General features: G+C 38.4%; 2 protein-coding genes across 5 annotated transcripts; both read left to right on the forward strand.

Annotated features, from left to right (window-relative positions):
* Positions 1–2,033: 2,033 nt before the first annotated feature.
* On the forward strand, positions 2,034–9,392 carry etfb (electron transfer flavoprotein subunit beta). The gene is made up of 7 exons (XM_082552825.1): positions 2,034–2,171; positions 4,274–4,432; positions 6,537–6,695; positions 6,812–6,874; positions 7,456–7,614; positions 7,810–8,021; positions 8,747–9,392. The coding sequence occupies exons 1-6, from the start codon at positions 2,118–2,120 to the stop codon at positions 7,978–7,980; spliced, it is 765 nt and encodes a 254-aa protein (XP_082408951.1). The 5' UTR covers positions 2,034–2,117; the 3' UTR covers positions 7,981–8,021; positions 8,747–9,392.
* A 1,961-nt stretch (positions 9,393–11,353) lies between these two features.
* Positions 11,354–26,484, forward strand: LOC309717414 (lens fiber membrane intrinsic protein-like). Of its 4 annotated transcripts, XM_082551966.1 has the most exons (12): positions 11,354–11,508; positions 11,787–12,065; positions 12,179–12,439; positions 12,668–12,910; positions 13,015–13,293; positions 14,008–14,100; positions 14,525–14,749; positions 14,850–14,969; positions 15,084–15,124; positions 15,335–15,421; positions 15,510–15,623; positions 24,207–24,280. In XM_082551966.1, exons 1-11 carry the CDS (start codon positions 11,454–11,456, stop codon positions 15,582–15,584), a joined length of 1,758 nt encoding a protein of 585 aa, XP_082408092.1. In that variant the 5' UTR covers positions 11,354–11,453; the 3' UTR covers positions 15,585–15,623; positions 24,207–24,280. The 4 variants fall into 4 exon arrangements, with proteins under 4 accessions (XP_082408092.1, XP_082408093.1, XP_082408094.1 ...); XM_082551967.1 differs by lacking the exon at positions 15,510–15,623 and having other exon boundaries at positions 24,207–24,303; XM_082551968.1 differs by lacking the exons at positions 11,354–11,508; positions 11,787–12,065; positions 12,179–12,439; positions 24,207–24,280 and having other exon boundaries at positions 12,879–12,906; positions 15,510–15,608.
* The last annotated feature ends 319 nt before the right edge of the window (positions 26,485–26,803 follow it).

A 26,803-nucleotide genomic window follows, 5' to 3' on the forward strand; every position in this document is an offset into this window, starting at 1 on the left:
GATAAACTTACAACTGACACACATATTTCTTCCTTCTTCTGCTCCCTTTAGAGGTCCCCACAGCAGACTATCTGCCTACTTCTCACCCTATCTGTAGCCTCCTCTTCTTCCACACTACCCTATGCATATCCTCCTTAACTCCATTAACCTCCTCCGTAGTCTTCCTCTTTTCCAACAGCCTGGCAGCTCTATCTTCAGCATCCTAGTGCAATGCATGGACTATCCCTCCTCTTCACATGTCCAAACCATCTCAGCCATGTCTCTCTAACCTTGTGTCTAAAACCTGAGCTGTCCCTCTGATGTACACATTTCTAATCCTGTTCATTTTGGTCACTCCCAATGTAAATATTTGCATCTTAAGCTCTGCCTCCTGTCTTTTTGCCAGTGCTACCATCTCCAAACTATACATTTTACTTGTAAATTTTCACTCTTGCTACTATCCTTCTGTCACTAATCACCATTATGTTATTTATACGTTATACATACGTTATACATACATTGTTATACATGTTATACATTGTATTATGTGTGTACAGCTGTACACACATAATACACATGCAGAGAAATGTAGCCATTTATAAGAGACAAAGCAGGAGGTAGATTTTCTCTAAATGCAAAGGGGGATCAGTGAACTCACCATCCACTAGGACAGATGAGCACATATCCTCAACACATTTCCATTTGTTTTGCAGCTTTCTTGTAGGGTCATGCTTTAAAACCAAATGCACAAGCTGATGAATGATCTTTCTTGGTGTCAGACAGACATGAGAAGTACCTCCCAAAGTCTGACCTGCATAGGCCTATCCACTCAGTGTCCTCCTGGTTAACATGATTGCCGTAGAATTACTAAACTGCCGTGAACTGAATAATTAAATTGAGTTTGCAATGCAATAATTTACTGATGTTACTGGTCTTTATGTTTTTCATTACCAAATTGTATAAATTCAAGTTTATTAGCAGAATTTAACTGAGGTGGCATAGTGGCTTTAGTGGGCAGGCCTGGACCCCCAAGGCTTATCCATAATGCCAATACTGGGTTTACCCTAGGTATTTAAACTCAACCATCTTCACTGTTATGCCTGTTTTCCTCCTATTCACACACATATTATATCTCAGTTCTATAAACGTTCACTCCTCTTCTCTCGAGAACAGACCTTCACCTCTCCAGGCTCTCTTCCACCTGCTCCTTACTCTCTCACAATTTTATCATTAAGACTATAATGTTATAGTCCACTGAGACTCTTGCTTGACCTCATCTGTCTGGCCATCGTTCCCTTCCACCTGGTCTCCTCTAAACACAATATATCTACCTTCCTTCGCTTCATTATTATCAGCCAGCTCTTTCGCTTTCACAATCACGCACTCATTCCCGCCTATCTTTCTCTCTTGTTGGCTCTGAACATGCCTTCCCCTCTCCTGTTTCTTTGTCTCCGGCCACTAGTAGCACAGTTTCTATTGGCACCTTGATGGCAACCTGCATGTAAATAGCATTCTTAATGGTCCGCATGCTTGATTTGGTAAAACTTTATGTTGAATGACCTTTTTGATCTAACCCAACCCATTTAGCCAGGGACTGGCACTAGGAGTACACTGACTTATCGTCTATCAGGTGGAGTTAAAACGTTTTTTGACACTCAATATGATTGTCATTATGTCACTCTGTTATTCGTGACCTTTGCCCCATATAAGCGGAACTCTTCTTCTCTGGGTTTTGTTTATTACATAGATATGTGGGGCACCGTGTGATTAGTATGTGGTTCATCGTAATTCACTCATTTTAACCAAGTTGATCAATAAGATATTCATTACGATAGTAATGGAAGTGATATAAGTGTCATTCAGCAACAATCGCAGTAAGTTCGAACTGTTATTCAATCAACGAAATTGCGGCGACCGGCGACTTTTTGTTGAGTTTAGCAACCAACTTACACACGACAGCCAATCGTAACCTACAACGCTGGATAATGCCAACATTTCATTGGCTAGAGTGGGGGGCGGTCACTTTAGTCTCTCCTCTAGTTTCACCCTGAAATAATTCCGACTGCTTCTTCAGTGAAGGTTCATTGCGGTGACTGTGTAACGCTAGCTGTCTGTTATATTTAAACGTTTCAGCTACAATGTCTGGCCGTGTTCTCGTCGGAGTTAAGCGTGTCATTGACTATGCAGTTAAGGTAATATCTTAGGTCAAATTACCTATTTTCTTTCGCGATTTTAAAGGTATTTTTCTTTGCTCACTTATTTGACATTCTGTGCTCTGCTAGCTAATGTTAGCCTAAAATCGTCAGTTGGTTGTGGAAACAAGAGCAACACCACACCACTGACCGGTCATATTATTTTGACAGATAAGTTGTTTGTCTCTAGCCAAATTCATGTATTCATTTATTTAATGCACAATACTGAGAAGCTGAGTTTGTGTTTAGCAGGGCAGCAAACGACTTCTTGCAAGTTGTATAACATGTCTGTTTGAACCTCTGGCATAACTTCCATGCAAACTGGGCAGTGACTTTCCCAAATTTTAAAGTAGTTTGTAAGCCAGGCGTGTATGTTGCAGGAACAGTTATTCAAATGGGAATATTTTTGACTGTTTAACATTACCCTTCAGTTGAGGTACAGCACCATAATCAATAAGCAATACTAGCTGGTGTATGTTGCAGCAAGAACAGTCCTGCCTGAGCTGCTCTCAGCAGGATCCGCACAGTGTTAAAGCGACTATGATTACTATATCTTCAGCGGTCTGATAGGAAGAGGTCAGTACTTTCAGAGCATTGGCTTTATTTATTTTTTTCCCATTTTAAATTGTGTGCAGTTTGGGGAAATGCCCACGCGTGCTTGCAATGTCAGATTAATCAGAATCAGAATCAGAATACTTTATTGATCCCTGGGGGAAATTATTTTTTGTTACAGTGCTCCATTTTAAACCAACATTAAGACAAGACAGACAATACACTAACTAAGAATAGTACAATATATACATATATATATATATACATACATACATACATACATACATACATACATACATACATAAGTCACTCATAAATAAATAGTTGGAAAAGAAACATGTGTAGTTGTAGCAGCAAACAGTGTGTTAAGTGGATGCGTTGTACAGGGAGATGGCCACAGGCAGGAATGATTTCCTGTGTCGTTCAGTGGTGCTTTTCGGTAATCTCAGTCTCTCACTGAACGTGCTCCTGTGACTGACCAGCATGTCATGGAGTGGGTGGGAGGTGTTATCCAACATTGTCTTTATCTTGGACAGCATCCGCCTCTCCGACACCACCTTGAGGGAGTCCAGCTCCATCCCCACAACATTGCTGGCCTTACGGATTAGTTTATTAAGTCTGTTGGCATCTGCGACCCTCAGCCTGCTCCCCCAGCATGCAACAGCATAGAGGATCGCACTGGCCACAACGGACTCATAGAAAATCCTCAGCATTTTCTGGCAGATGTTGAAGGACCTCAGTCGCCTCAAAAAATAGAGACGACTCTGGCCCTTCCTGTAAAGTGCTGTGGTGTTTTTAGCCCAGTCCAGTTTATTGTCAATGTGTACTCCAAGGTATTTATAGTCCTCCACAATGTCAGTGTAAGTGTTCTGATGTTATTTTATATTTTATCACTCGTGTTTTATATGACTGACTGATTACTGCAAGAATTGAATTTTTAACTGGTAAGTGTTCTGTATAAGTGAAGTTGCATTATATTGACTTTATGGCAGGGTCCATTCACAGAAATGTTAAAGCCACTAGGTTTTTCTTATTTTTTTATTAATGTTTTTATTTTAATTTTAATTTAATGTTTTTTATTGTCATACAATGACAATAAAAAAATCATTAATATACTGCAAATATCCTGGCCACAATTGTGGAAGACCTTTTCCTCAACACCCTGCCCAGTCCCTTGAGATGTGTATATACTTTTTCTCAATTTGGCATGGAAGTCGCAGCAGCTCCAAAGCAAGGCCTTATTGCCCAGTGCCAGCAACAGTGCTACCTTTGTGACTTTCCAAAAGAGTAGAAGTGATTATAGTAGCACATCAATGCCAGTGGTGTCAGAATTGGTTATTTCAGACCAATTTTTAAAAAAGATAAGATTAGTTAAAGGTTTTCTGCCAGTTAGATTAAATCTGTTTAAATATCCATCACTAGATGTATTTACCTTTTTAACACCTTGTATTGGTTCGGTTCATTTCTAAGCTTCTGTCATTGTGTTTGACAGGTTTCTTTAATTTAGCTCCTCTGTAGTGACCCCGTGTTATTGTTTTGTTTCTCCACAGATCCGTGTGAAGCCAGACAACACTGGCGTGGTGACAGATGGCGTTAAGCACTCAATGAACCCCTTCTGTGAGATTGCTGTAGAGGAGGCGGTCAAGCTGAAGGAGAAGAAGCTTATTAAGGAGGTTGTGGCTGTCAGCTGTGGGCCACAGCAGTCGCAGGTGAATGAGCTGGGGCGAGACAGTAATTTAGCAAGTTAACTGCTTTTTGGAGTTTTTTGGAGCTGCTGCAAGTTGAGATAGATAGATAGATAGATAGTAGGGGTGCAACGATACACAAAATTCACGGTTCGGTTCGATACTTTGGTGTCACGGTTCGATATTTTTTCGATACAAAAAAATGTTCATGCCTTTTTAATTTGTCATTTATTAAAATTATAAATATATATTTTAACTCAAAAGTACAGTTTTTAAATTTAACCCTAACCCTTGTGCGTGTTTTTTATTTTGACAGCGAATGCGCACCTGCGGACCACTTATGTGCAGCCCTGGTTATTTAGCTCGTCATATTGCAGCCACAGAAATTCTTTTGTCCATGAAACCATAAAGCTGCACTTTCTTTTTGCCTTATAGTCTGATTTGTCATAACTTCTCCGTTTTGTGGTAAGCTTTTCTTTGGCTGTCACTTCTTCACCCTGACCTGTCTTATTTGGCTCAGCAGAACTAAAATATATATCTGTCTGTGAAGGTTCTCAGTCATCCAGGTCATCGTAGTCAAATATATATCCTGCTGCTTTTACACACGCACTCACATAAGCTCAGCGATTCTCTGCGCGATCAACCTCTCACATGTTTAAGCTGCGGGAGATTTCACTTGTCATGTTTGCATAGTAAGCTAACAATTAATAAGACGATGTCAGAGGAATTGGTGCACAAATTATCATCACTCACAGATCAGTGCTGTCGCTCTCTATACACAGTTCGCACGATTGCAAAGTGAAAGCAAAAAAACAAGCGCAAATTCAAACACGATTTCAATATGTCACATATTGACAGTGGCTCACCGATGCCAATGACATAATTACCCAGCTACATTTCCGAAAGAATGCAGAAGCATTGACATATATTTTTCCTTCCTACAAAAGCCCGACGGGCAGGGAAGAGATAGATTTTGGTAGCCCGACTGAAAAAAATCGCTAGCTCCGGGACGTCGGGCTAGCGATATTGCAAGCCCTGTATCTGATTGAGGAATCACTCATCTTTGGAAAAGAGAGTTTATTACAGAGAAATGTCTCTTTCCAAAATAAAAGCTATACTATCCGCTTCTTCTGGGCTATATTCTCAGCAGCATAAGGAGAATCATGTGCTAACAGCTGTCTAAATGACTCGGCTAAAGTTAGTAGCATGCTTGCTTGTTTTTTTTCTGCTTCCACTTGTCTTTGCACTAGGATGATGTCGGCGTAAATGTGCAGTCATATTCATTGTGTTCCCACTAGTGCTTTCAGGTTAATCTCGTTGAAATTACCTTAACGCCACAGCACGGCAAATCTCCGTTAACGAGCTACCGCCGATCGCCCCGTGCATGGGGCTAGACGGCCAACACGTTAACGAGCTAACTGCGCTAACACACTAGTTTCCACCCATGTAATTGAGCATTGCATGGCACATCCAACATACTGTTTTACTTTAGTCCATGACTCGCTTACCTTCAGGGTCATACGTCACATGAAAACCAAAATAATTCCAAAGGCCAGATCTGAATGAGGGTGGTCCATGGGGGAGGTCCATGTTGTAAGGGGAGCTTAACTTCTGTCTCGCTAGCTTCACTGCGCTCTTCCTTCTGACGATGCTGTCTGTGTTGAGCGCTCAGTGAATCTGCGTTCGACTACTCCGCCTAGGCTGCACTGTCGACCCTAGGCGGAGCAGTCGAACGCAGATTCACTGAGCGCTCAACACAGACAGCATCGTCAGAAGGAAAGTTGATAAAATAAATTACAAATTTTGTATTGTTCGACACATATGCGTACCGAACCGAAAGCACTGTATCGAACGGTTCAATATCGATACGAATATCGTTGCACCCCTAATAGATAGATAGATATCTATCTACTTTTTTTTTTCAGGTGTATTATTTTACATGTAAAAGAACTTTTGAAATCCCATGCATATAACCTGTCAGACTCACAGTAAGCAGAAAGTGATTATTATGATGTTAACATAAATGTACTTTTAATATGTTTAAGGTTATCAACGATTATAATTTCAGGGTTGTCATCAAACATCAAGCCAAAGAAAAGTTCTCTTACATGTGTTTTTTCTAACTCAGGAGACCATCCGTACTGCCCTTGCCATGGGGGCTGACCGTGGCATTCATGTAGATGTGAGTGGGAAAGACTATGAAAACCTGGGACCCCTTCAGGTCTCTAAGATCCTGGCAGCTCTTGCCAAACAGGAGGATGCTCAGCTTATTCTCCTTGGCAAACAGGTTAAAGATTTCAGTTTATTTTCCTCACACTCTCTCAAATTGCGTTCTTAGTTTGCGTACTCTAAAGAATACTTGCACTGCTGTTAAGTAATTAAGGACTTGTGTTTATTTCATAGGCCATCGATGATGATTGCAATCAGACTGGCCAGATGACAGCAGCTTTACTGGACTGGCCTCAGGTAAGACTACCTTAAATAGTAGCACTGAGATATTTGACCCCATAATTATGTAGGTATCAGTTTATTTTCTTTCTTTTCTTTTTTTGTAGATTTTCTGTTTCTTCGTGGGTGTTGTATAGCAGTAATGATAAGAGGATATGTTCCTGTTCCCAATAGCCTTCACTAACCTTATCAAAGTTGGTAAACACTAGTTTGCGTCAGTAAGATCCACAGTAGTCCTGCACATATCAACAAATCCAAAGTCAAAGGCTACCTGGATAGATGGAGTGAAGTTCTCCTTTGGCTGGTTAAAACGGAGCATTTTAATCTTATTTACAGTGTCCAGGTTGGGCACTTGGATAGACAGACATTGTAATGTAAATGTCAAAAATTGTTTATAAATTTGGGTTACATACATTACTCCTGTAGTCAAGATTATTTGTAGTTGTAGTTACACTAGCAAACCAGCAGATGGTATTAACTGAGTCCCATATAATGGGTAGCAGATGAAAATAGAGGAACAGTTCCCAGGGGAGATCCTACTGTGATTTTTTTTTTTTATGTATTTATTTTGTGAAATTATACGTATCTTCACATTGCAGGGTACCTTTGCATCAGAGGTGTCCTTGGAAGGAGACAAGATTAATTTGGTCAGAGAAATCGATGGTGGTCTGGAACATATTAAGATCAACACACCAGCAGTGATCACTGCAGACCTTCGACTCAACACCCCCAGATATGCCACACTGCCTAATATCATGGTAAGCAGCTGAAATGATGTTCAGAAACGAAAGATGCTAAAAAGTCATTAAGATCATGTTGCTGATTTCTGGGACAAGATTAGAGACGGGTTCTGACTGTAATTGCTGGGTTTACCTTTAAGACCTAACCTGCTATAAAGTAGTTAAAAAGAAGAGTAATTATTTTATTCACCCTTTGTGCATAACTTGTTTCAGAAAGCCAAGAAGAAGAAGATTGTTACTGTGAAGCCTGCAGACTTGGGGGTGGACGTGACTTCACGGTTGGAGGTGTTGAAAGTGGAGGAGCCTCCACAGAGGCAGGCAGGGATGAAGGTGGAGACAGTGGAAGACCTAGTGGTCAAACTGAAAGAGGCAGGGAGGGTATAGAGGCTTAAGCATATAAGCTGGGAGTGCAGAACCTAACAGAGGTGAGTATCAGTGAATTAATAGTTTTCATCAGAAAGTTGAGCAAAAAGTTACATTTTTAAAGACATCAGGGTCATTTTCTCTGGCATGACTAAGCACCTTCTAGCTCACCTGCTATTTTCATTTTCTTTCCCCTTGCCAGTGTGCCTCAGCAACGTATGCTAGATCTTCTCGGCTGGTGATCCCATGTATTAGTATTAATAGGTTTCATGCATTTATGACCTTTCCACCTGTATCTATATCTTAAAAATCCCACAATTATATTTCTGTGCAAACTCTAAACTATATTTGTTTGAAAAAAGGTATTAATTTTTTATTATATCAAGTAATTATAACAGGCCTTTTTTACAAAAAGAGATTAATAGAGTATTTTTAATTTTAAGGTATTCTGGGAAAAGGAACAATGCATCATTAATGAATTGGTAAAAGAAAATTGCATACCACAAATTAATTATCCACAATAGACCTATATCTACCTCTTGATTACAACTTTTTAAGAGTGCAGTAAAATTAACTCTTGTGATGAATGATAAAATTGTTTGTGTAGACCATTATTATCCTTTTTTATAACAATCTCATCTCATTTTGAGGGGGAAAAAAGTCACATTTATTTTGTTATAGCAAATGATATTGTGTGTCTTGTGGCTATTAAAGAAAAAGTAATTAAAGATGCTAATTGCTACTCTTGTCTTGAATTACTTATCTATGTTATTTTCTCTCCTTGCAGGACTCTCTAATGAATAACGAGACTGAACTACATAAGCCCAACCACAGGACAAGCTTATGTGTTGGTCTAATCCCTCTGTTTGAAACTGTGGCTCCTGAGGATATGTAGGGAGGTACTGATAGAAGTGGAAAAATATTGAGACACACTGTCCTGCAGTCAGACAAGCCCAAAAGAATAATCTTGTCTTGTGTATGCATTTGAACTTGCAGAGTAGTTCATTTGTTTCATTATATCACAATGCTATAAAAAGCGGTGTTTATGCAGCAATTTAAACCCAGAATCTTCCCATCACTCATGTTGCTGTTTGTATTGAACTGTACCCAAACTTCACCAGTTTGATGCATTTCAGCTGCTTCATCCTCATCTGTTAATTCTTTTATATCTGTAGTCAGACATGTTAAGAGGTGCAATTTTTGTAAATGACGTATGTAAATACAGAACCACCCAACATGTTGATTTGAAGATGTCTGCTAGCATTAATATCTTGACTACTGTGACTGAGTTCAAGGATTGACTAGACGGTGTCTCTCAGTATGAGCAGGGGAACGTGATCCTAAATTGGAATTTTACCGTAAGCGCCTAAGTTCTCTTTTGATTGTACAGAACATCACAATAACAATAAAGCAGCCAGTCTTTTTCATATCTACAGCTGTGTCTGGTCTCTTGGCGTTTCCTTTGAGTTTACAGTAGTTTCATCTTATCCTTTAAATTTAGTCTGCAAGGCATTTTTTAAAACCTGTGAAATGGCAGCAGTTTTTTTTTTTTTTTTAATTTTTAATTCTGATGTTCATTTTGTACGCAGAGTATTAGTGACACAAAAAATATTGTTTGTTTTGAAATTTTGAGATTAAACTTGAAATGCTAAATATTAATGCTAAATACTGTTTTACTAGTTATAGTCCAAAATGTGTTGCTCAGATCTCTTATCGTGCCTTATTTACCACCATATTGTATTTATGTGGTAAAAGACAAATAATTTCCAAGTTACCAAAACTGATTCCTAAGTATGATTTTTTTTTTCTTCTTTTTTTTTTTTTTTTTATAAATTATTTTTTTTTCTCCTCTAACCTGTCTACAAAAGGCATTTTGTAAAGGGTATAGTGGTATAGTACCTGTGTAGGTTTTTGACTTAAAACAACAGGTTTAATCTCAAACTAGTGTTTCGAGTTTAATCTTAAGTGTGGTCCTAATACTTGTTTTTTTTTTTTTTTTTTTTTTTGTGTTTTTAAGACTAGTAAAAGCGTGATTCTTAGGTCATGTGTCTTTAATCTGTAATGTATTATTAGAGCACCTGTGAAAAGAAAAATATGGAATCCAGGTTTCAGAAGACGTTCCAACATTGTTTGCTTAGAATAAAACAGCAAAAACTGCCTCCTCCTTTACAAAAATAAGAATAAACTGAGAAATTGTAAAAGTAACCTGCAAATAAACCTTGAAAATGTGTTTTCTTTTGGTTTTTTTACACTTTACAGCACAATTTCAAAATATAACCTAGTTATTGTAGTACTTTATTACAGATTTATTGTTTTGATATACTCAATTGATTGATTTATTCCAAACTACAAATGTCACCTTTTTTATGTTTTGGTCTCCATACAAAAAGCCTGGTGTTTTTTTTTTTTAGCACATAGGTATGTGATTGAAAACTGGGTACTGTATGAACACGGGCATGGACAGGCAGGCCTCTTGACTTTCCCATATTAGCATACGTCATTGACTGCTAAGATGAGGGTACCGGAACTATGGTGACGCAGGTAAAGTTGTTACTTAAACGTTCTCTCCACCTCTTCTTTAGTTAATATACATGGTATATTTATACCAGTTGTATTAAGGAAATGTTGATATGTTATTTTATCAGCAAGCAGATACAAATAAAGGGGCTGTTGTGTGTAATTACGTAAGGGGCGTGGCCTCACATGCACAATCCGAGTTGGTACAGGTGGGATACTCACGCGCCTGGTTGTCCGCTGGAGCTTCCGCTGATACAGAAGTTAGCGCTTTAGGACTTTACAAGACGTTTTTGTTTTTCGTCTCTGCTTTTACACTGGAAATGCAAACGGTTGCTTCTAATAACAAGCGTGCTTAAAGTTTTACAAAAAAATGCCTTGTGTAAAGGAATTCAAGAGATTAAGCTCGTTGTTTCTGGCCATTTTATCATTTTTTACTTTCCAAGGTGAGAATAAAGCGTAGTTACGCCTTATGACACTTATCTGTGTGATTTTGTTTGTTAGTATTAGAAATTTTTGTGTCATTTTTAGGGTTAGAAAAAGAGGGCTTTGTTGTGCGTTTCTGTAACGACAGCATTGTTCCTGATTGTAAGATTAAACGACAGTAATTCTGTTTAATTGGCATTATTTTGATGTTAGCAGACTTATTGCGTGACCTTGCAATTTCCTTTCTAATTCAGTTACTTGGCTACATCCTCACAGGTGCCCGCTGTGAACTGCTGGTTTCTCCTGCTGGTCCCAGTCTGGTGAATGCTTTAGCTGGCGAAAACGTGACTCTGGCTGTGTCCTTCAGTGGTGCCCCTGACCCAGTTGTTAGTTGGTTTAAGGGGGTTTTAAATATTGCTACATGGACTATAAACTCCAGTGCTGATCCACCTGTAGCTGCAACTTTCAGTAGTGTAATCAGGATAGACAAACAAAGTGCAAATCTCACCTTTTTTAATGTTCCACTTAACTACACCAGTGACTACACCATCGAAATGGTTAAATCTGGAATGAGTAAAGCCTCAACTACTTTCACTCTTAAAATATTTGGTGAGTGGGCATATCTGGCTGGAAGACGTGCTGTTGTTGATGGCTTAGATAAAATGTTAAATATAACTCTTTAAATATTAAACAACTGTTTAAATATTTGAGACAAACCATAAATGAAAATTAAAAAATGAAATCTGACATTTGAGAAGTTATGCAGTTTATCTTTTATATGTACCTGCCGTCTTAATAAGGCTGATGCATTAGAAAGGAAAGGCAGTACACTAGAGTAGATATATTCATCTAGTGGTTCTTCTTTCCTTTCATGTTTTTATTTACAGAATACATCCAGAGCTTGACTCTGAGCTCACAGCCGGGTCTTATCAAAGAGGGAACTGAGAACTTCACCCTGCAGCATAGCATGCTCCAAGGAGTGTTTGAGCAACAAATGTGGTTCTTCAATGGCATTGAAATAAAAAACAGCTCACACTATTTAGTGAAGACACAGGCAAATAGTCTTGTGATCCTCAGGCCAAACCGAAATGACACAGGAGAGTACGCTGTGTTACTGACAAACCCCTTCAGAAATGCAACGGCATCTCAAAATGTCTCTGTGCGGTGTAAGTTTAACAGTTTAAAAGTTTTACAGTTTTAAAGTCTTCTTTATTTATATACGTATAAGTTTCTTTATTTATATCCCTGTTTTCTCATAACTCTCTATGGTGTGTTATAGATGGACCTGATGAGCCTACACTTGAGGCCCATCCACTTCAGACTTTTTATTTAGCAGGAGACTCTTTGAACCTCTCCTGTCAGGCTAATGGATTCCCACAGCCAATCTCTGAGTGGGTCTTTGGTGGGAATATCATTTCCCTAAAAGGAGTCCTAAATCTAACAAATGTACAAACCAGTCAAGGAGGTGTTTACACATGCAGGCTGGTCAATGAAGATACAAAAGAAAGCCGCCAAAAGAACATGACCTTAACTGTTTATGGTATGTGGAAAAGTAGACATTTTATCTTTTAGGTCATGTTTTTGTGAAATTGTTCTCAATTTGGATTGAAAATTATAGTTTAGTTTGTCATGGTTTGCTGTACATAGAACATAGTGCTCATCTAATGCTGTTTATATTTAGAATTTATTTAGAAATTTTTCATTTCTAAATAAAATATTTAAACGTGTACCCAGACATTAATAACAGATTCATTTTATCTTGGGACAGAGCGGCCAGTGGGCAATCCTGAGTGCTCGGTGCAGTCAGTGAATGCCATCAACCTGCAGTATCACTGTGAATGGGTAGGGGGAACCCCACAGGCCCAGCTGTCTTTTCCAGAGCTAAGCAACTCCAGCAGTGGAGCAGGGAACTTCAGCTTAACCGTCAATGCATCAGATAATCTAAATGGGAAAACAATCCAGTGCATGGCAGAACACCCGGTTGAACATAATAAGTGCAATATCACTGCAAGCAAGTTTTAAATTTTTAACTCATAACAAATCCACATAATGTATGCATAATGTGTTTTATTGACTTTGGCAGTCGAGTCTAAACAGGCACCTTGTGTTCTCCAGGTGGTCCTGTAGCATTCCTTCCAATTATGAGAACCACAGTTGACTCTGGGGGCAAAATAGTGGTGACAGTCCGCTGTTTCAGTGAGGCATCGCCTAAAGCTGTTGTGTCATGGTTCAGTAGCAATGAGACTGTCACCAACGGGTCCACATACCAGATCAGCAGCAACACCTCACAGCTTATGATTCGTCATTACAATGTCAGCAACTTTCTTCTCCAAAACTACACCTGCACATGCAGGAACCCTCTGGGCAGCAAGAAAAGAGAAATTCAGCTACAAGGTATAACTCACTTGTTCAATTTAATTTTATAGAGAAATATATTTTTTACAGTACCATGTTTAACAGGTGATGGAAGTTACTAGTTAAAATAAATTGTTAAAAAAAGGGTTGATTACTCAGATCTTTAAATGTACCTGTCTGACTATGTAATAACACTGGCAATTAAAAGTAATAGTCGACATTCACATCTACTAGGTAGATAAAAGTATAAAATTGTATTCAGAAAAACCTATGTAAAACAGTAAAGGAAACATTAGTCAGATGAGTGAAATTGTAAGGACATAAATCTTCAGCTGGTTTTATAATTAAAATAACTAACAAAAATAACCAACAGTTTCTTGTTTTCTCAGTTCTGAGGCAGTAATGTTTAGAAAGCAGTTTGAGCTTTCAAATCAAAGTTGAGAAAGTGGTATCAAAATAATTGTTATTTGCAGATCCACTTAAAAATAAAATATTTAAACATATTTTGACATTTTTGTGTCGACTCTAAAGTTAAATATTTGCCATTAAAATGTAAGGATTCTGCTGCTTTGGAGTACTGCTCGCATTGCTTGAAACAAAGGTACAATGGGCCCTCAGAAACAGAGCTAAGTAATACCTGAGAATGCAATTTCCTTTCAGACAAAGCTCTTCAGTTTTGGTGTACCCTCGCCTCCCCCCTTCTTCTGCCCTTCCTTGATCTCCCCTACTCTCACAATCCCTCTCTCTTTCCAGGACCATCCATCTCAGATTCCAGTTTGTTCCCTAACCGAAACGGAACCATCGTCACGTTGACCTGGGAGGTCCCATCTATGTCTGTTGTTACAGGTACTAAAATTAAGGGAAGGTCTTAAATGTGCTAGTTTGACTTATCTTCACAAGATTATCTCTAAAGAAAAAACACAGAGACACCCTTCTTGTTTTGATATTCCATAACCCATGTGAATGAATACTGCTAGTGTGAAAACAGAAACTCAAAATAGAAGATAGGGGTGTAAATAATGTGTTGTCTGTGAAACTACCATCTACATGGAGCTGTGTTTTGGGCAAAATACTTTAAAGATGAAACTACTAGGAAAATCAAATGCCAGTTTTGGTTATGGCTAGTATCGGCTAGTTTATGTATATACAATTATCCGTTTCAGTAAGCTCTAACATTGATCACTGAAATCTTGAGAGATCTGCTAGAATTAACTGGTTTCCTCTGTGAATTGTGATGCTACAAAACAGAATTGTGTGTGATTTTGTTAAGGGTTCGACATCCAAATGAAAGGACCAGACCTTCTGAGCAAAAATCGCAATGCCCCTCTGACTAAAAGCAGCTCAAATGTATATCGCACAATCCAGCAGAAACCTGGTTCTGCCAGGAGTACGGATATCTTTTTCCTTGATCCCAAGCTGACCTACTGGTTTCAAGTCATCCCCAAAGCTCGTATGACCAATGGAGAGCCATCTAAGAGCCAACGAATTGGTCCAGGTATAGCACAGCTGTCTGTGTGAAACAGTTCTTATCTCATTGTTAGTGATGAGCCTACAGTAGTAACATTTTTGGTTACAGTCTGTCGTGTTGATGGCAGGTGAAGGACTGAGTGGTCCTGCTATTGCTGGCATTGCAGCAGGCATCCCCTGCAGCCTTCTGTTCCTTCTTTTGCTGACTGGCCTCATCTACCTTGGTGTCTACTGCATCAGGAACAAAAGTAGGTGAATTTAAATGTGAATTTAAATACTAAATATAAATCACATTTACACTGACTTATTTACTTTACTTACTGTGATGCTTTTCTTTGGACTTTTATGTTTGCTTTTCATAGGTCATCAGCCAAGATATCCAGTTCCCAGAGCAGTTGATAAGGTTTGAAATACACTAGACAGCATAATTAATGTGCAGGAATTTATCTGGATAGTTTTACTGCTAGTTACATTTAACTACTTACATTTATCCCACTGTACTCATATTGCATTTGTGTTGAAGCCTGGTTTATTTAAAAAAAAAATTCACATTGCACAATGAATCGTTGTTATATTTGATGATTACATTTTGTGCATGTCATGTCCTCCACAGGTAAAAAACAGCCAACCAAATATCACTGCGAATAACATGCTGAAAGGAGTGCTGAGGTCCCCCCCTGACTACAACAGGTTACAGAAGGTAGTCTTACTATAACAAATAAATAGATGTAGTGGGTAACTGTTTCCATTTATCACAGAAAATAAGGGTTTTCTCTTTTTTCTTTTAGACTCTCTCTGAAAAATCAGTGTCTCTGCCCGCATTTATCCCTCCTCCACCTACCAGAGTTGCTACAACCGTCTAAGTTTAAAAAAAAACCAAAACATGTGTATTGATGTGGATGGTAACTCTTTTTGTATATTTATTTTGTATATTGTATATCTAAAATAAGGATCTCTATTCTTCTGTCATTCTGTGTGTCTGTTATATGTGAGAACTGAGATTTCCACTTGTAGATGGATGTGTGTGTGTGTGTGTGTGTGTGTGTGTACACACACACACACACACACACACACACACACATATATATACATATATACAGGGAGTGCAGAATTATTAGGCAAGTTGAATTTTTGAGGAATAATTTTATTATTGAACAACAACCATGTTCTCAATGAACCCAAAAAACTCATTAATATCAAAGCTGAATGTTTTTGGAAGTAGTTTTTAGTTTGTTTTTAGTTTTAGCTATTTTAGGGGGATATCTGTGTGTGCAGGTGACTATTACTGTGCATAATTATTAGGCAACTTAACAAAAAACAAATATATACCCATTTCAATTATTTATTTTTACCAGTGAAACCAATATAACATCTCCACATTCACAAATATACATTTCTGACATTCAAAAACAAAACAAAAACAAATCAGCGACCAATATAGCCACCTTTCTTTGCAAGGACACTCAAAAGCCTGCCATCCATGGATTCTGTCAGTGTTTTGATCTGTTCACCATCAACATTGCGTGCAGCAGCAACCACAGCCTCCCAGACACTGTTCAGAGAGGTGTACTGTTTTCCCTCCTTGTAAATCTCACATTTGATGATGGACCACAGGTTCTCAATGGGGTTCAGATCAGGTGAACAAGGAGGCCATGTCATTAGTTTTTCTTCTTTTATACCCTTTCTTGCCAGCCACGCTGTGGAGTACTTGGACGCGTGTGATGGAGCATTGTCCTGCATGAAAATCATGTTTTTCTTGAAGGATGCAGACTTTTTCCTGTACCACTGCTTGAAGAAGGTGTCTTCCAGAAACTGGCAGTAGGACTGGGAGTTGAGCTTGACTCCATCCTCAACCTGAAAAGGCCCCACAAGCTCATCTTTGATGATACCAGCCCAAACCAGTACTCCACCTCCGCCTTGCTGGCGTCTGAGTCGGACTGGAGCTCTCTGCCCTTTACCAATCCAGCCACGGGCCCATCCATCTGGCCCATCAAGACTCACTCTCATTTCATCAGTCCATAAAACCTTAGAAAAATCAGTCTTGAGATATTTCTTGGCCCAGTCTTGACGTTTCAGCTTGTGTGTCTTGTTCAGTGGTGGTCGTCTTTCAGCCTTTCTTACCTTGGCCATGTCTCTGAGTATTGCACACCTTGTGCTTTTGGGCACTCCAGTCATGTTGCAGCTCTGAAATATGGCCAAACTGGTGGCAAGTGGCATCTTGGCAGCTGCACGCTTGACTTTTCTCAGTTCATGGACAGTTATTTTGCGCCTTGGTTTTTCCACACGCTTCTTGCGACCCTGTTGACTATTTTGAATGAAACGCTTGATTGTTCGATGATCACGCTTCAGAAGCTTTGCAATTTTGAGACTGCTGCATCCCTCTGCAAGATATCTCACTATTTTTGACTTTTCTGAGCCTGTCAAGTCCTTCTTTTGACCCATTTTGCCAAAGGAAAGGACGTTGCCTAATAATTATGCACACCTGATATAGGGCTTTGGAGCGTGATGTCACGGGGGTGGGCGTGGAAAGGATTTTGGCCCGATCCGCCATTTTGGGGGTCTAAGTAAGGAGCGAAAGCATAGCCATGGTTCGTACTTGCTGTGTGCTCGGCTGCAATGTTCGATCTTCCGACCGGCACGGGAATAAGTTTGGATTGTCTTTTTATGCTTTCCCAACGTGGAAGCAACATGAAGTAGCTCATGTATTGGATATTACCAAACGAAGGCGTCTAGCCTGGATAGCAGCCGTGAGACGAGCTGATATCAAGTTCTGTTACGTCTCCAGATATCAGCTGGTGTGCTCAAGACATTTTCATTCCGGTAAGTTCTAAATATGTTCACATCACACTTTATAGCTGAATAATATTATCGTTGGTGGTCTCGGAAGTTATAGAAATTGCGATCAAACATCAAATGGAGTGACTTTGCAGACATGTGTGCTATGTAAAGATTCGCAGGAGGACAGGGAGGACACAAATTGGCGTTAATAATTTGCCCGATTATCAATGTGTTAATTTGCATCTACTTTACAATTATGGGCACATAATATGATAACGATATTTTAGCAGTTTACTGATAAATGTATAACATTAATTATGGTGGGGGGTGGAAAATGGCTATTTCACTCGATGCACTCCAGCTGACTTACTTTGACGACGTACTCAAGAGTTTGGCGGCTTGAAAATAGCCAAATCTTGCACCCAGCCATTTGTAAATTGGATGTGCGCCTCCAGTGACTTGTAATTACGAAACTGGTTCGCAGTGTAAGCGCTTACTCCACAAACAAGATAGGTGAAGATATCGGGGTAGGACAGTGGCGGTAAGTCGTCTGGGTCTTTACTCCACTGCCGTATGTCGTATGGGTCCAGATTTGCGATGCACTCTATTTTTTTTCAAATACCGCTGCTTCGCCTCTGGACGCAATCGGTCTCTATACCGTCCGTTTTCTTTTGAGTTGCTTTTAAACATGTTTCTTGTCGTCGTCGCCGTTCCAACAGTGAGTTTGTTTGGATCGTAGACCCCGAAAATGGTGCCGCGCTCCCACAATGCATTGCGGCGTGACGTCAACTCCAAAGCCCTATAGGGTGTTGATGTCATTAGACCACACCCCTTCTCATTACAGAGATGCACATCACCTAATATGCTTAATTGGTAGGAGGCTTTCGAGCCTATACAGCTTGGAGTAAGACAACATGCATGAAGAGGATGATGTGGACAAAATACTCATTTGCCTAATAATTCTGCACTCCTGTATTCACACACATATATATATATTCTTAATGTTTTTATTAGTTTGGTTAGCAGTTTGACCACTATTCCTGACCTTTCCACCTGACTCTTTTAAATTCAGGGTGATTTCTCTCTTTTAGGTAGCTGTTTTAAAAATTAAAGGATAATTTTTAAAATTACAGGACAAGTTAATATCCTGTGTAGTAGTGCACTTTCGTAGGCCAGCATCATGGGCTTTTGCCCAGGTTTTTCTGTTGTTTTAAAAATATTGGCATAACATTATTTTAATTTAAAATTTTGAATAAAATCTTGATTTTGTTCATGTTTTTCTTGACTGTTTGTTTCCTACATTTTCTGGGGAATCTAATGTCATGAAAAATAACTTTCTTTTAAGATTCATAGCAGTTCTTAAAATTATGTTAGAGATGAACTACAAACATGGCATATTACACTGTATAGTTATTTATTTAGGAAAAATTAGGCCAAAATGCAGAAGCAGTCCAGTGAAAAGCCAACTATACCCTTACTGCTCTCATAGAAATTAAGAGAGCACTATTAACTGATCGTCAGCAAGTGTGACCACCTCTATAAATGTTTAAAGTAATTACACTACAGTTAGAAAAAGAGTGAAGAAGGAAGTATCACTTCCTTGGAAGAGCTGATTTCCCCAGCAAATGCTGTTTTGCATATACTAATCCTCAAGCCATATGTTTCACCATTAGATCCCATCGTCACCATAATATTTATGGACCGATTAACTTTTTATTTTTTCATTGTGGCGGAGTCGAGAGTTCCCCTGTTGAGACAAGAATATGACTTGACATGGTCCTTTTGGATCAGCCCCTGTTTTAAAATCATCTAAATGCAAAAATCTCATGATGCAACTCAGTGTTTTTGTTCAAAAGGTCAATTGACGTAGTGGGAACTATCCTTTTCTAGCCCAATGCTAGAAGTGCTAATGTTTCGATAAACATTAATGTAAGATCTTGAGCATCATCCACACAAGACGCTGCAGCATAATGGAAAGAATTGATGAACACAAATGGACAAGGATTAACATAAGCAACTAAATTTAAAGGTATAAAAATCAATTCTTATTTCTAATGTTTACTTGAAATCATGTGGGGCTCATTTATAGACCCTTCAACATCCCTTATGACAGTCAATTTCTTTTGTGGTACATAATTATGTAGCAGATTTTACTTCGGAATAAGGTGATTGTTACGTCCCTCTGCAGCTTCTAATCGTCTCAGTGTTTTCAGCTGGTGCTAATTGGCCACACCTAGTCAGGTGTGGATAAAAGCATACCTGAGGCAAGCTTTCTGGCAGTGCACTAGTCTTTGCCTTGGTGGCACCAGCCATTTTAGCCAACCTGGTTTTCCATTTTAGGATGAAACCTCTTCTCACCCACACTCTGTTATTCATCTCCTTTTTTTTATGTTGCGGCTTTTGAGCCGGGTTGTAACAGTGATCTTGTCTTTGGGAGGCACATAAATGTGGAAGTGGTGAAGTGTGGTAGAAGAAGAAAACATTTTACTTAAGTAAAAGTACCAATAACACACCTCAAGGTGAGATAAGTAAAATCTCAAGGAGTAACATTAAATTTAAATGCCTATGTAAATTGCATGCACATTAGGTACGCTGTGAGAAAAAATAACTTTCCATGGCTAGTGGTGAGGGTGGTGGTTAGTGCCAGCTTCTCTCAGCAATGCTTTTTTCATTGTGGTGAGCTGATATTATACAACTGTGCAGTAGATGGTGCTCTAGTGCCGTAACATGAACTTGAAAGAAGAAAGTAGAGGAAAGAATATGGTTAAACATGGTTTGACAAGTCTGTATTTATAATATTTGGCTTCCTCTGTCCCCTAAAAGTTTGTAGTTTACTACAGTCAAAGTAAGCCAATCTGCAATAAGATCACAAACTCATTGCCACTCTTATTCATTGCTATATTAAATATTTTAGTAAAAGGATTTAATTAACCCTATAACAATAGTGAAAAATGAAAAAAATTTTTTAAAATCTTTATGTGCATCATCCATGAAAATAATGAACGATGCACACTAATCTGGTCATTTGAAAATCTTATAATGCAGATTTTCAAATTAAGCTGCTAGTATTCAACACGATTATACACTTTGAGGAAGTGCTCTTGAGGTTTTAGCTTTCCCAAGTAGAGAACATAAGTGGCAAAAAATTACGACAGTCACACTTGTGTTGAAATTGCTTCATTAGTGTTTGGTCAACGTTGTTTTGCTTTAACTTGACAATCCTCTGTTTTTGTATTTTCTGGTCTGGTGTTTCATTTTATCTTCTTTCTTCTTCTTTCTCATGATTTCTCACAGTTTTCAGCCACATGGTGCAATATTGACTTTTGGGGAAAAACTTGGCAAAAGCTTCTAATTTTCACAGAGTGAGGACCATTAGTACAGCGTGCGATTACTCCCTAAAGATGTTTATTTAGTGCTTATTGCTTATCTCAGTCTTAAATACTAAACAAAATAGTTATAATTTAGTCAGTGTAATATCACTTCAGTCCTAACTAACAACAGTCTATTTCTTTCAATCATATTGATCATATGTTTTGCAAATGTGCAGTTGATCTTGTGAAAGATTTATATGGTGGTTAAATGAACAAACCTGTCAACACCGTCTTTAAGCAAACATGACACCACAGCAGCTGTGGGTCTGACTTAAAACTTCTTTCTAATCTGTTTGACTGACAGCATTCATGATCAAAATGAAGAAGAACTACAATTGCATCATCAGAGTTCTTCTTGTGAAAATTACAGAGAATTTGTGGGTTATTTGGCTTCTTGACCCTCAGTGCATTCATAGTAAAAATGTGTTAAATGCATAAACAGTGAATAAAAACATAAAAACACACTGTGACAAGAGATCAGTAAAGGTCACAACACATTATGTTATTCCCCCTTTTGGGGATTTTTGCATTTATTAATCCTATTATCTCTTTATCTCTGTCTGTTGACATGTTCAGGAGTAAATGAGGTTATATGACGTGTGGCCAGCAGCATTATCTGCAAACCAGCACGTACTTAGAAATACAAACTGAAAAAAGTGGCATCGTGAAATACTATTAATTTCTGCTTAGTAAATAAGAAAAAACTCTACAGTTATATGTGAGGATACAGATAGACAGCTTACAGACTAGACTACAACTAGCCAAGTACAGCCAAGTACAGCCATGGCGTAACATTCATTAAAATGATTGCAGAAATGAGGAACTAGGAGACAAGGTTTCACTGAGGGGTGTGTTGTGTTGTGCAGTGTGCAAGTAAGATGCTGAAATCTTTTTCCTACTAATGATAAATTCATTCAGGGTAACAATGAGTGGGTGGTCTCCCCTTACTGTCATAGGGCAAGAACAAATTTCAGGAAACGAGTTTTAGAGATATAGATGTATCATATATCATCTGTGACTGGTTACTGTTGCCTAATATTTGGCAAATATTAGATTGTTTATACACTGTAATTTTTCCAGAAAAGATTATGAAATGATGCTGTCAAACAAACTCCTCAGTGTAACACAGTTCAATTTAAACCATTTCTATCCAACAAACACCAACCACATCACATCAGCCCCTGACAATTTATCATAATTGTTGTAATGGATTGCAATAGAACAGTGACGGTGTAAACGACAAGGCCGTTGAGATTACGTGTGCTAGTGTTAGTAGAATAAATCCAGTAGGGTAGGTTTAGCTGATATTTCTTTAACTATGCAATAAACGGCAACCTTTAACTGTTATAACTGTTAGGCAATTGCCTTGTCAACATCATCACATATTCACTGTGAACATGCAGAGCACACTCTACATGAACGGTGTAAGTTTACGTATCTGTTTTAAGCATCAACGTGTCCCCATGACCACGCCCCAGTTACACTGAAAGAAAGTGTGCACTTCAGCACGTTCCATTGACCGCAGCAGTACTGCAAGCCTTTGCACATCCACAGTTCCAGAACACCAAACAGAACAACAGACAAGGACTGTGCTGCAGCGGCCTCGCATCACAGACCCTCCCCCTTACCCCAATAGCATCCCCTGACACCCCCCCCCCCCCCCCCCCCCCCCAATGCTCCCATGTAGTTCAGCAGGAACGTGTCACATGGCTTTTTGCACACCAACTCATATCCATTTGTACTGTGCTGATTGTTTTAAAGGATTTTGCCTCCATCAACAGAAAAGTGGGGGGTTAACCTTTTGGAATTCAGCCTAGGCCATCCTCTTTGACATTCGCTCACTCCTGGCTTGCACTCTCTCTCACTCTTTCCCTAAGGAAAGCCTGATACTTAAGAGGGTTGATTTATCCTGAGGAATTCAGGTGAGATGATGGTGATGGTGATTTGTTAAATTGCAGTAGAATTTATAAACTAGAATGGATAACACTGGCTGCTAACCAGTTTTCATGCACTGTGACTATTTCGTAATAATGTATGTATATTTCATGTTTCAGGGTCTTTATTTTCAGTATATTCATAGATAGTTTTAAATAATACATCAAGCATTTCTAATGATTCTAAAGATTTCATCCCATAAAGATTGAGATTTGAGATGATAGATTTGTCTGTTTGTTTTATATATCCTGACAGGAATATGACATTCAGATGTTACACACCAGTGTTGCAGATGTATGCCGTCTGAATTTTGCTCTTACAGCTCAGAGAAAAACTGAACCCACATGTCTTGAAACAGATGCTTGATATGTTTTTAAAGTTGTTCAATATTTACCAAGGCTGATAGTGCAAGTGTATAGTTGGTATTGTAGCTGATACTGTTTTCAATGTGTATGTCTGTGTGCCATAATAGCAAAATGGAATTTCCACAAAGGCTGTTTTGAGTGTTTATATCTGTCTGTACGTGGACAGAGTTTGTTAACACAAGATATAGTCGTGAAACTCCACAAATGTTTTGCTGAAATTAAAGTAAAGGATGAGTATGATGATGGGTTTGGTCTGATCCATGGGTGCTGATTACTTATGCAACTATACCCTTACCCTAAAATGACCTTACATTTTATTTGTGTCAGCTGTCACTGCCTTTCACATCATTGGAAGTTATTTGCTGATTATATTGCCAGTCTATTTCCTTATTTGTTTTTTTGTGGCAGTTTATTTGCTGCAGTTGTAAGCACATAAAACACATTCAAAGAGTGAGCGAGAGAGTACGTGTTGCTATGAGCTGATTGCATTGCAGGTGGCATGATTTGCTTATCCAGGTCTGCAGCTGTCCTTTGCTTTGTTGTGAGAGATAACTGCGTCGATAAAACACATTATATGAATAAATTTAGATCAATTAACTATAAGACCCACATAAAACTTCATGTTTTATAAAACATGATAAAAATATCTTTATTAATAATGCAAGCTTTGTTTTGGATTGACTCACAAACTGACTATGTGTCACGGTAGGATTCAGGGAGTGCAATGGTATATATTCACTAATTCCTGGAAGTGAAGTGGTTTTAGAAGAATGCATTTAGCCTTTCTGATTTAATATAAATGAAGTTTGAATGAATGCAACGCCATAGTGACAGACATGTGGTGGCAACTAGATGTGGGCAGTTTTTGTTTTTACTCTTTCCATCTACTTCTTCAGGGTGTTACTGTCTCTTAAAACCATTCCCTACTTAATAAACATTAACATTATAGCACCAAGCTGTAAAGAAAATTACTATTTTCTTTCCTGCAGCTTTACTCTTGCACCACTGATTCCTATCTTCTTTTTTCTTTTGACAGTGCATAAAGCCTTAACCACTGTCATAGGATCACTCATGATGTACAGCTTCATGGGAGGGGGCCTTTTTTGTGCCATTGTGGGGAACATCCTGTTGGTGGTCTCCACAGCCACAGACTACTGGATGCAGTACCGTCTGTCTGGCAGCTTCGCCCATCAGGGCTTGTGGAGATACTGCATGTCTGGAAAGTGCTACATGCAAACTGACAGCATTGGTAAGTAGGGAATTGTCCTCTACCCAAATTCATTACATTTAAAACTTTGTAAGGAACAGTGATCCTCCCCGGAGACAGTTGTTTATCTGGTCAGAAGCCAACTTTTCTTACTTTTAAGGCGCATCAACAGGAATTTTTTGACTTTCATTAGACATTACGTTTATACTATTAGAATGAAAGTCCAAGACCAAGTTTATAGCCAACCTCTGTGGTATTTGCTCTAATGTTAGCATGCCAGTATGATCACAGTTACACTGCTGATGCTTAGCACATATAATGGTTTACCTTTTATTCTTAATAAACTTATTTGCATGCTAAAATTGGCCCATCGATGTTTATAATACAAAGGACTGCTGAGGCCCATTCTCATTGGTTATCTGGTGACAGTCTGATAACCAATGAGAGTGGGCAGTTTTGGACATGACAACTGCAGACAATGAAAAATCAGTTTTTCAAATATATAATAGTTTAAAATGATCATTATATCCACTACTTGAACTTTCCGCCTCATCCAACTAATCTATGTCACTCTGAGAACAAAAAGAATAACTTTGGATCCCTGTATTGGTGGCAATAACCCATGATGCCCCTTGGTTTCAGCATCACATCATACTAATGTTTGGCTACCCTAACAGCTGCTGCTGATGTCATAAATGAAATTGGAATAAATTGTATTAATTGCAATTACAACCATACACCGCACAAGGAATCAAAGAGTCAGTACACCAAAATAGATCTCAAATATTTTTAGTAAATATATTAAATTATTAATATATTCCAATGCAAGTTCAAGTTGATTAAAGTTGTCTTTTGTTTTTTTTTTAATTTATATTATGCATTACAATAGAGAAAGTTACAAGTTTATGAGTTATATTTGGAGAGAATCTTATTCTGAACTCAAATTTATCTTTTTTTAACATCTAAAATATATAATAAATACATCTGTAATTTCCTGGGTAGTGCTAGTATGTTGTAGTTCTTCTAGCATACATCTTCATAGTATTTTCTTGTTTTACTCCTCCTCAGCATACTGGAATGCCACTCGTGCTTTTATGATCCTGTCGGCCATGTCATGCTTTGCTGGCATCATCGCAGGAATCCTCTCCTTTGCCCACTTTTCTGCCTTTGAGCGGTTCAACCGATCATTTGCCGCTGGAATCATGTTCTTTGTTTCAAGTAAGTTATTGATGCAGAAAACAATTAACATTTTAACATTTATTAAAGTGATTATTTGGAAACTGATAGTATCATTATTTTTATCATATTAGTATCATATTATGTCTAACTGTGTGTCCACTATACCAGCTCTCTTTGTTCTGCTTGCAATGGCCATTTACACTGGGGTGACTGTGAACTTCCTGGGCAAGCGCTTTGGTGACTGGCGCTTCTCTTGGTCCTACATACTAGGCTGGGTGGCCCTGCTAATGACCTTCTTTGCAGGTTTGTTTATCTAGATGAATCTTAGTATCAATACAGTGATATTTAACAGTTTTTGGAAATGCAGAAAAGCATTGAATAAACCAAAATTACAGCAGGTCTCATTTATTAATTTCTTAATTATAATAACACAAATACATTTGAGTTTTATGAACACTTTCATTTTCTGAAAATGTTATCCATACTTATATATGTTAGAGCTGCTGGATTTCTGAGTTAGTACAGTCTTTACTTGTCAAACTATCCATCATAGCCTCGCCTCTGTCAGTGCGCCCCAGGGTGGCTGTGGCTACAATGTAGCTTGCTATCACCAGTGTGTGAATATGTGTGTGAATGGGTGGATGACTGGATGTGTAAAGCACTTTGGGGTCCTTAGGGACTAGTAAAGCACTATACAAATACAGGCCAAATACAGGCCATGTATACATTTTCTAAATCTTCTACTCCATACACGAAATATATGTCTTACTATCAGAAATCAAAGTCTGTTTGGCATGTTATATTATAGAAATTGTCTCTATGTCTCTTTAAAGATGACTTTTGTTGATGTTTTGCAGGTATATTCTACATGTGTGCCTACAGAATGCATGAGTGCAGAAGAGTGGCTGGCCCACGTTAATGGAAAGAGGAAAAAGTGTGTCAGGGCTGCGGAAGACATTAGTTTACATTTAAAGATTGGCACCGTGGTGGAAAACAATAAAATTTGGAAAACTGCATATGTACCAAATGTGTATTTTTTTATTTTTTTATTTTTAAGAAAATGGTCAAGGATAACACAATCCCATTAAACAGCTTAGGATCATAAGCAATAGTAAGATATCCAAATTTAAGCTTGAATATTTTAAAAGATTTCAGATACAGGTCTGTATGTATGAATTGTTAAATATAAGGCTCAAATTCTGATATAATTTCTGTAATTCATAGTAAATTAATATAATAAAATGAAA

The sequence above is a fragment of the Aulonocara stuartgranti genome (genome assembly GCF_965226115.1).
Source record: "Aulonocara stuartgranti genome assembly, chromosome: 11".
Lineage (NCBI taxonomy): Eukaryota > Metazoa > Chordata > Actinopteri > Cichliformes > Cichlidae > Aulonocara > Aulonocara stuartgranti.

Coding starts and splice junctions, on each gene's coding strand:
- etfb (XM_082552825.1), top strand. CDS start 2,118: ATGTCTGGCCGTGTTCTCGTCGGAGTTAAGCGTGTCATTGACTATGCA. Junction 4,433..6,536: donor GTGGGCCACAGCAGTCGCAG/GTGAATGAGCTG, acceptor TTTCTAACTCAG/GAGACCATCCGTACTGCCCT. Junction 6,875..7,455: donor CTTTACTGGACTGGCCTCAG/GTAAGACTACCT, acceptor TTCACATTGCAG/GGTACCTTTGCATCAGAGGT.
- LOC309717414 (XM_082551966.1), top strand. CDS start 11,454: ATGGTTAAATCTGGAATGAGTAAAGCCTCAACTACTTTCACTCTTAAA. Junction 12,440..12,667: donor CATGACCTTAACTGTTTATG/GTATGTGGAAAA, acceptor ATCTTGGGACAG/AGCGGCCAGTGGGCAATCCT. Junction 12,911..13,014: donor TAAGTGCAATATCACTGCAA/GCAAGTTTTAAA, acceptor TGTGTTCTCCAG/GTGGTCCTGTAGCATTCCTT.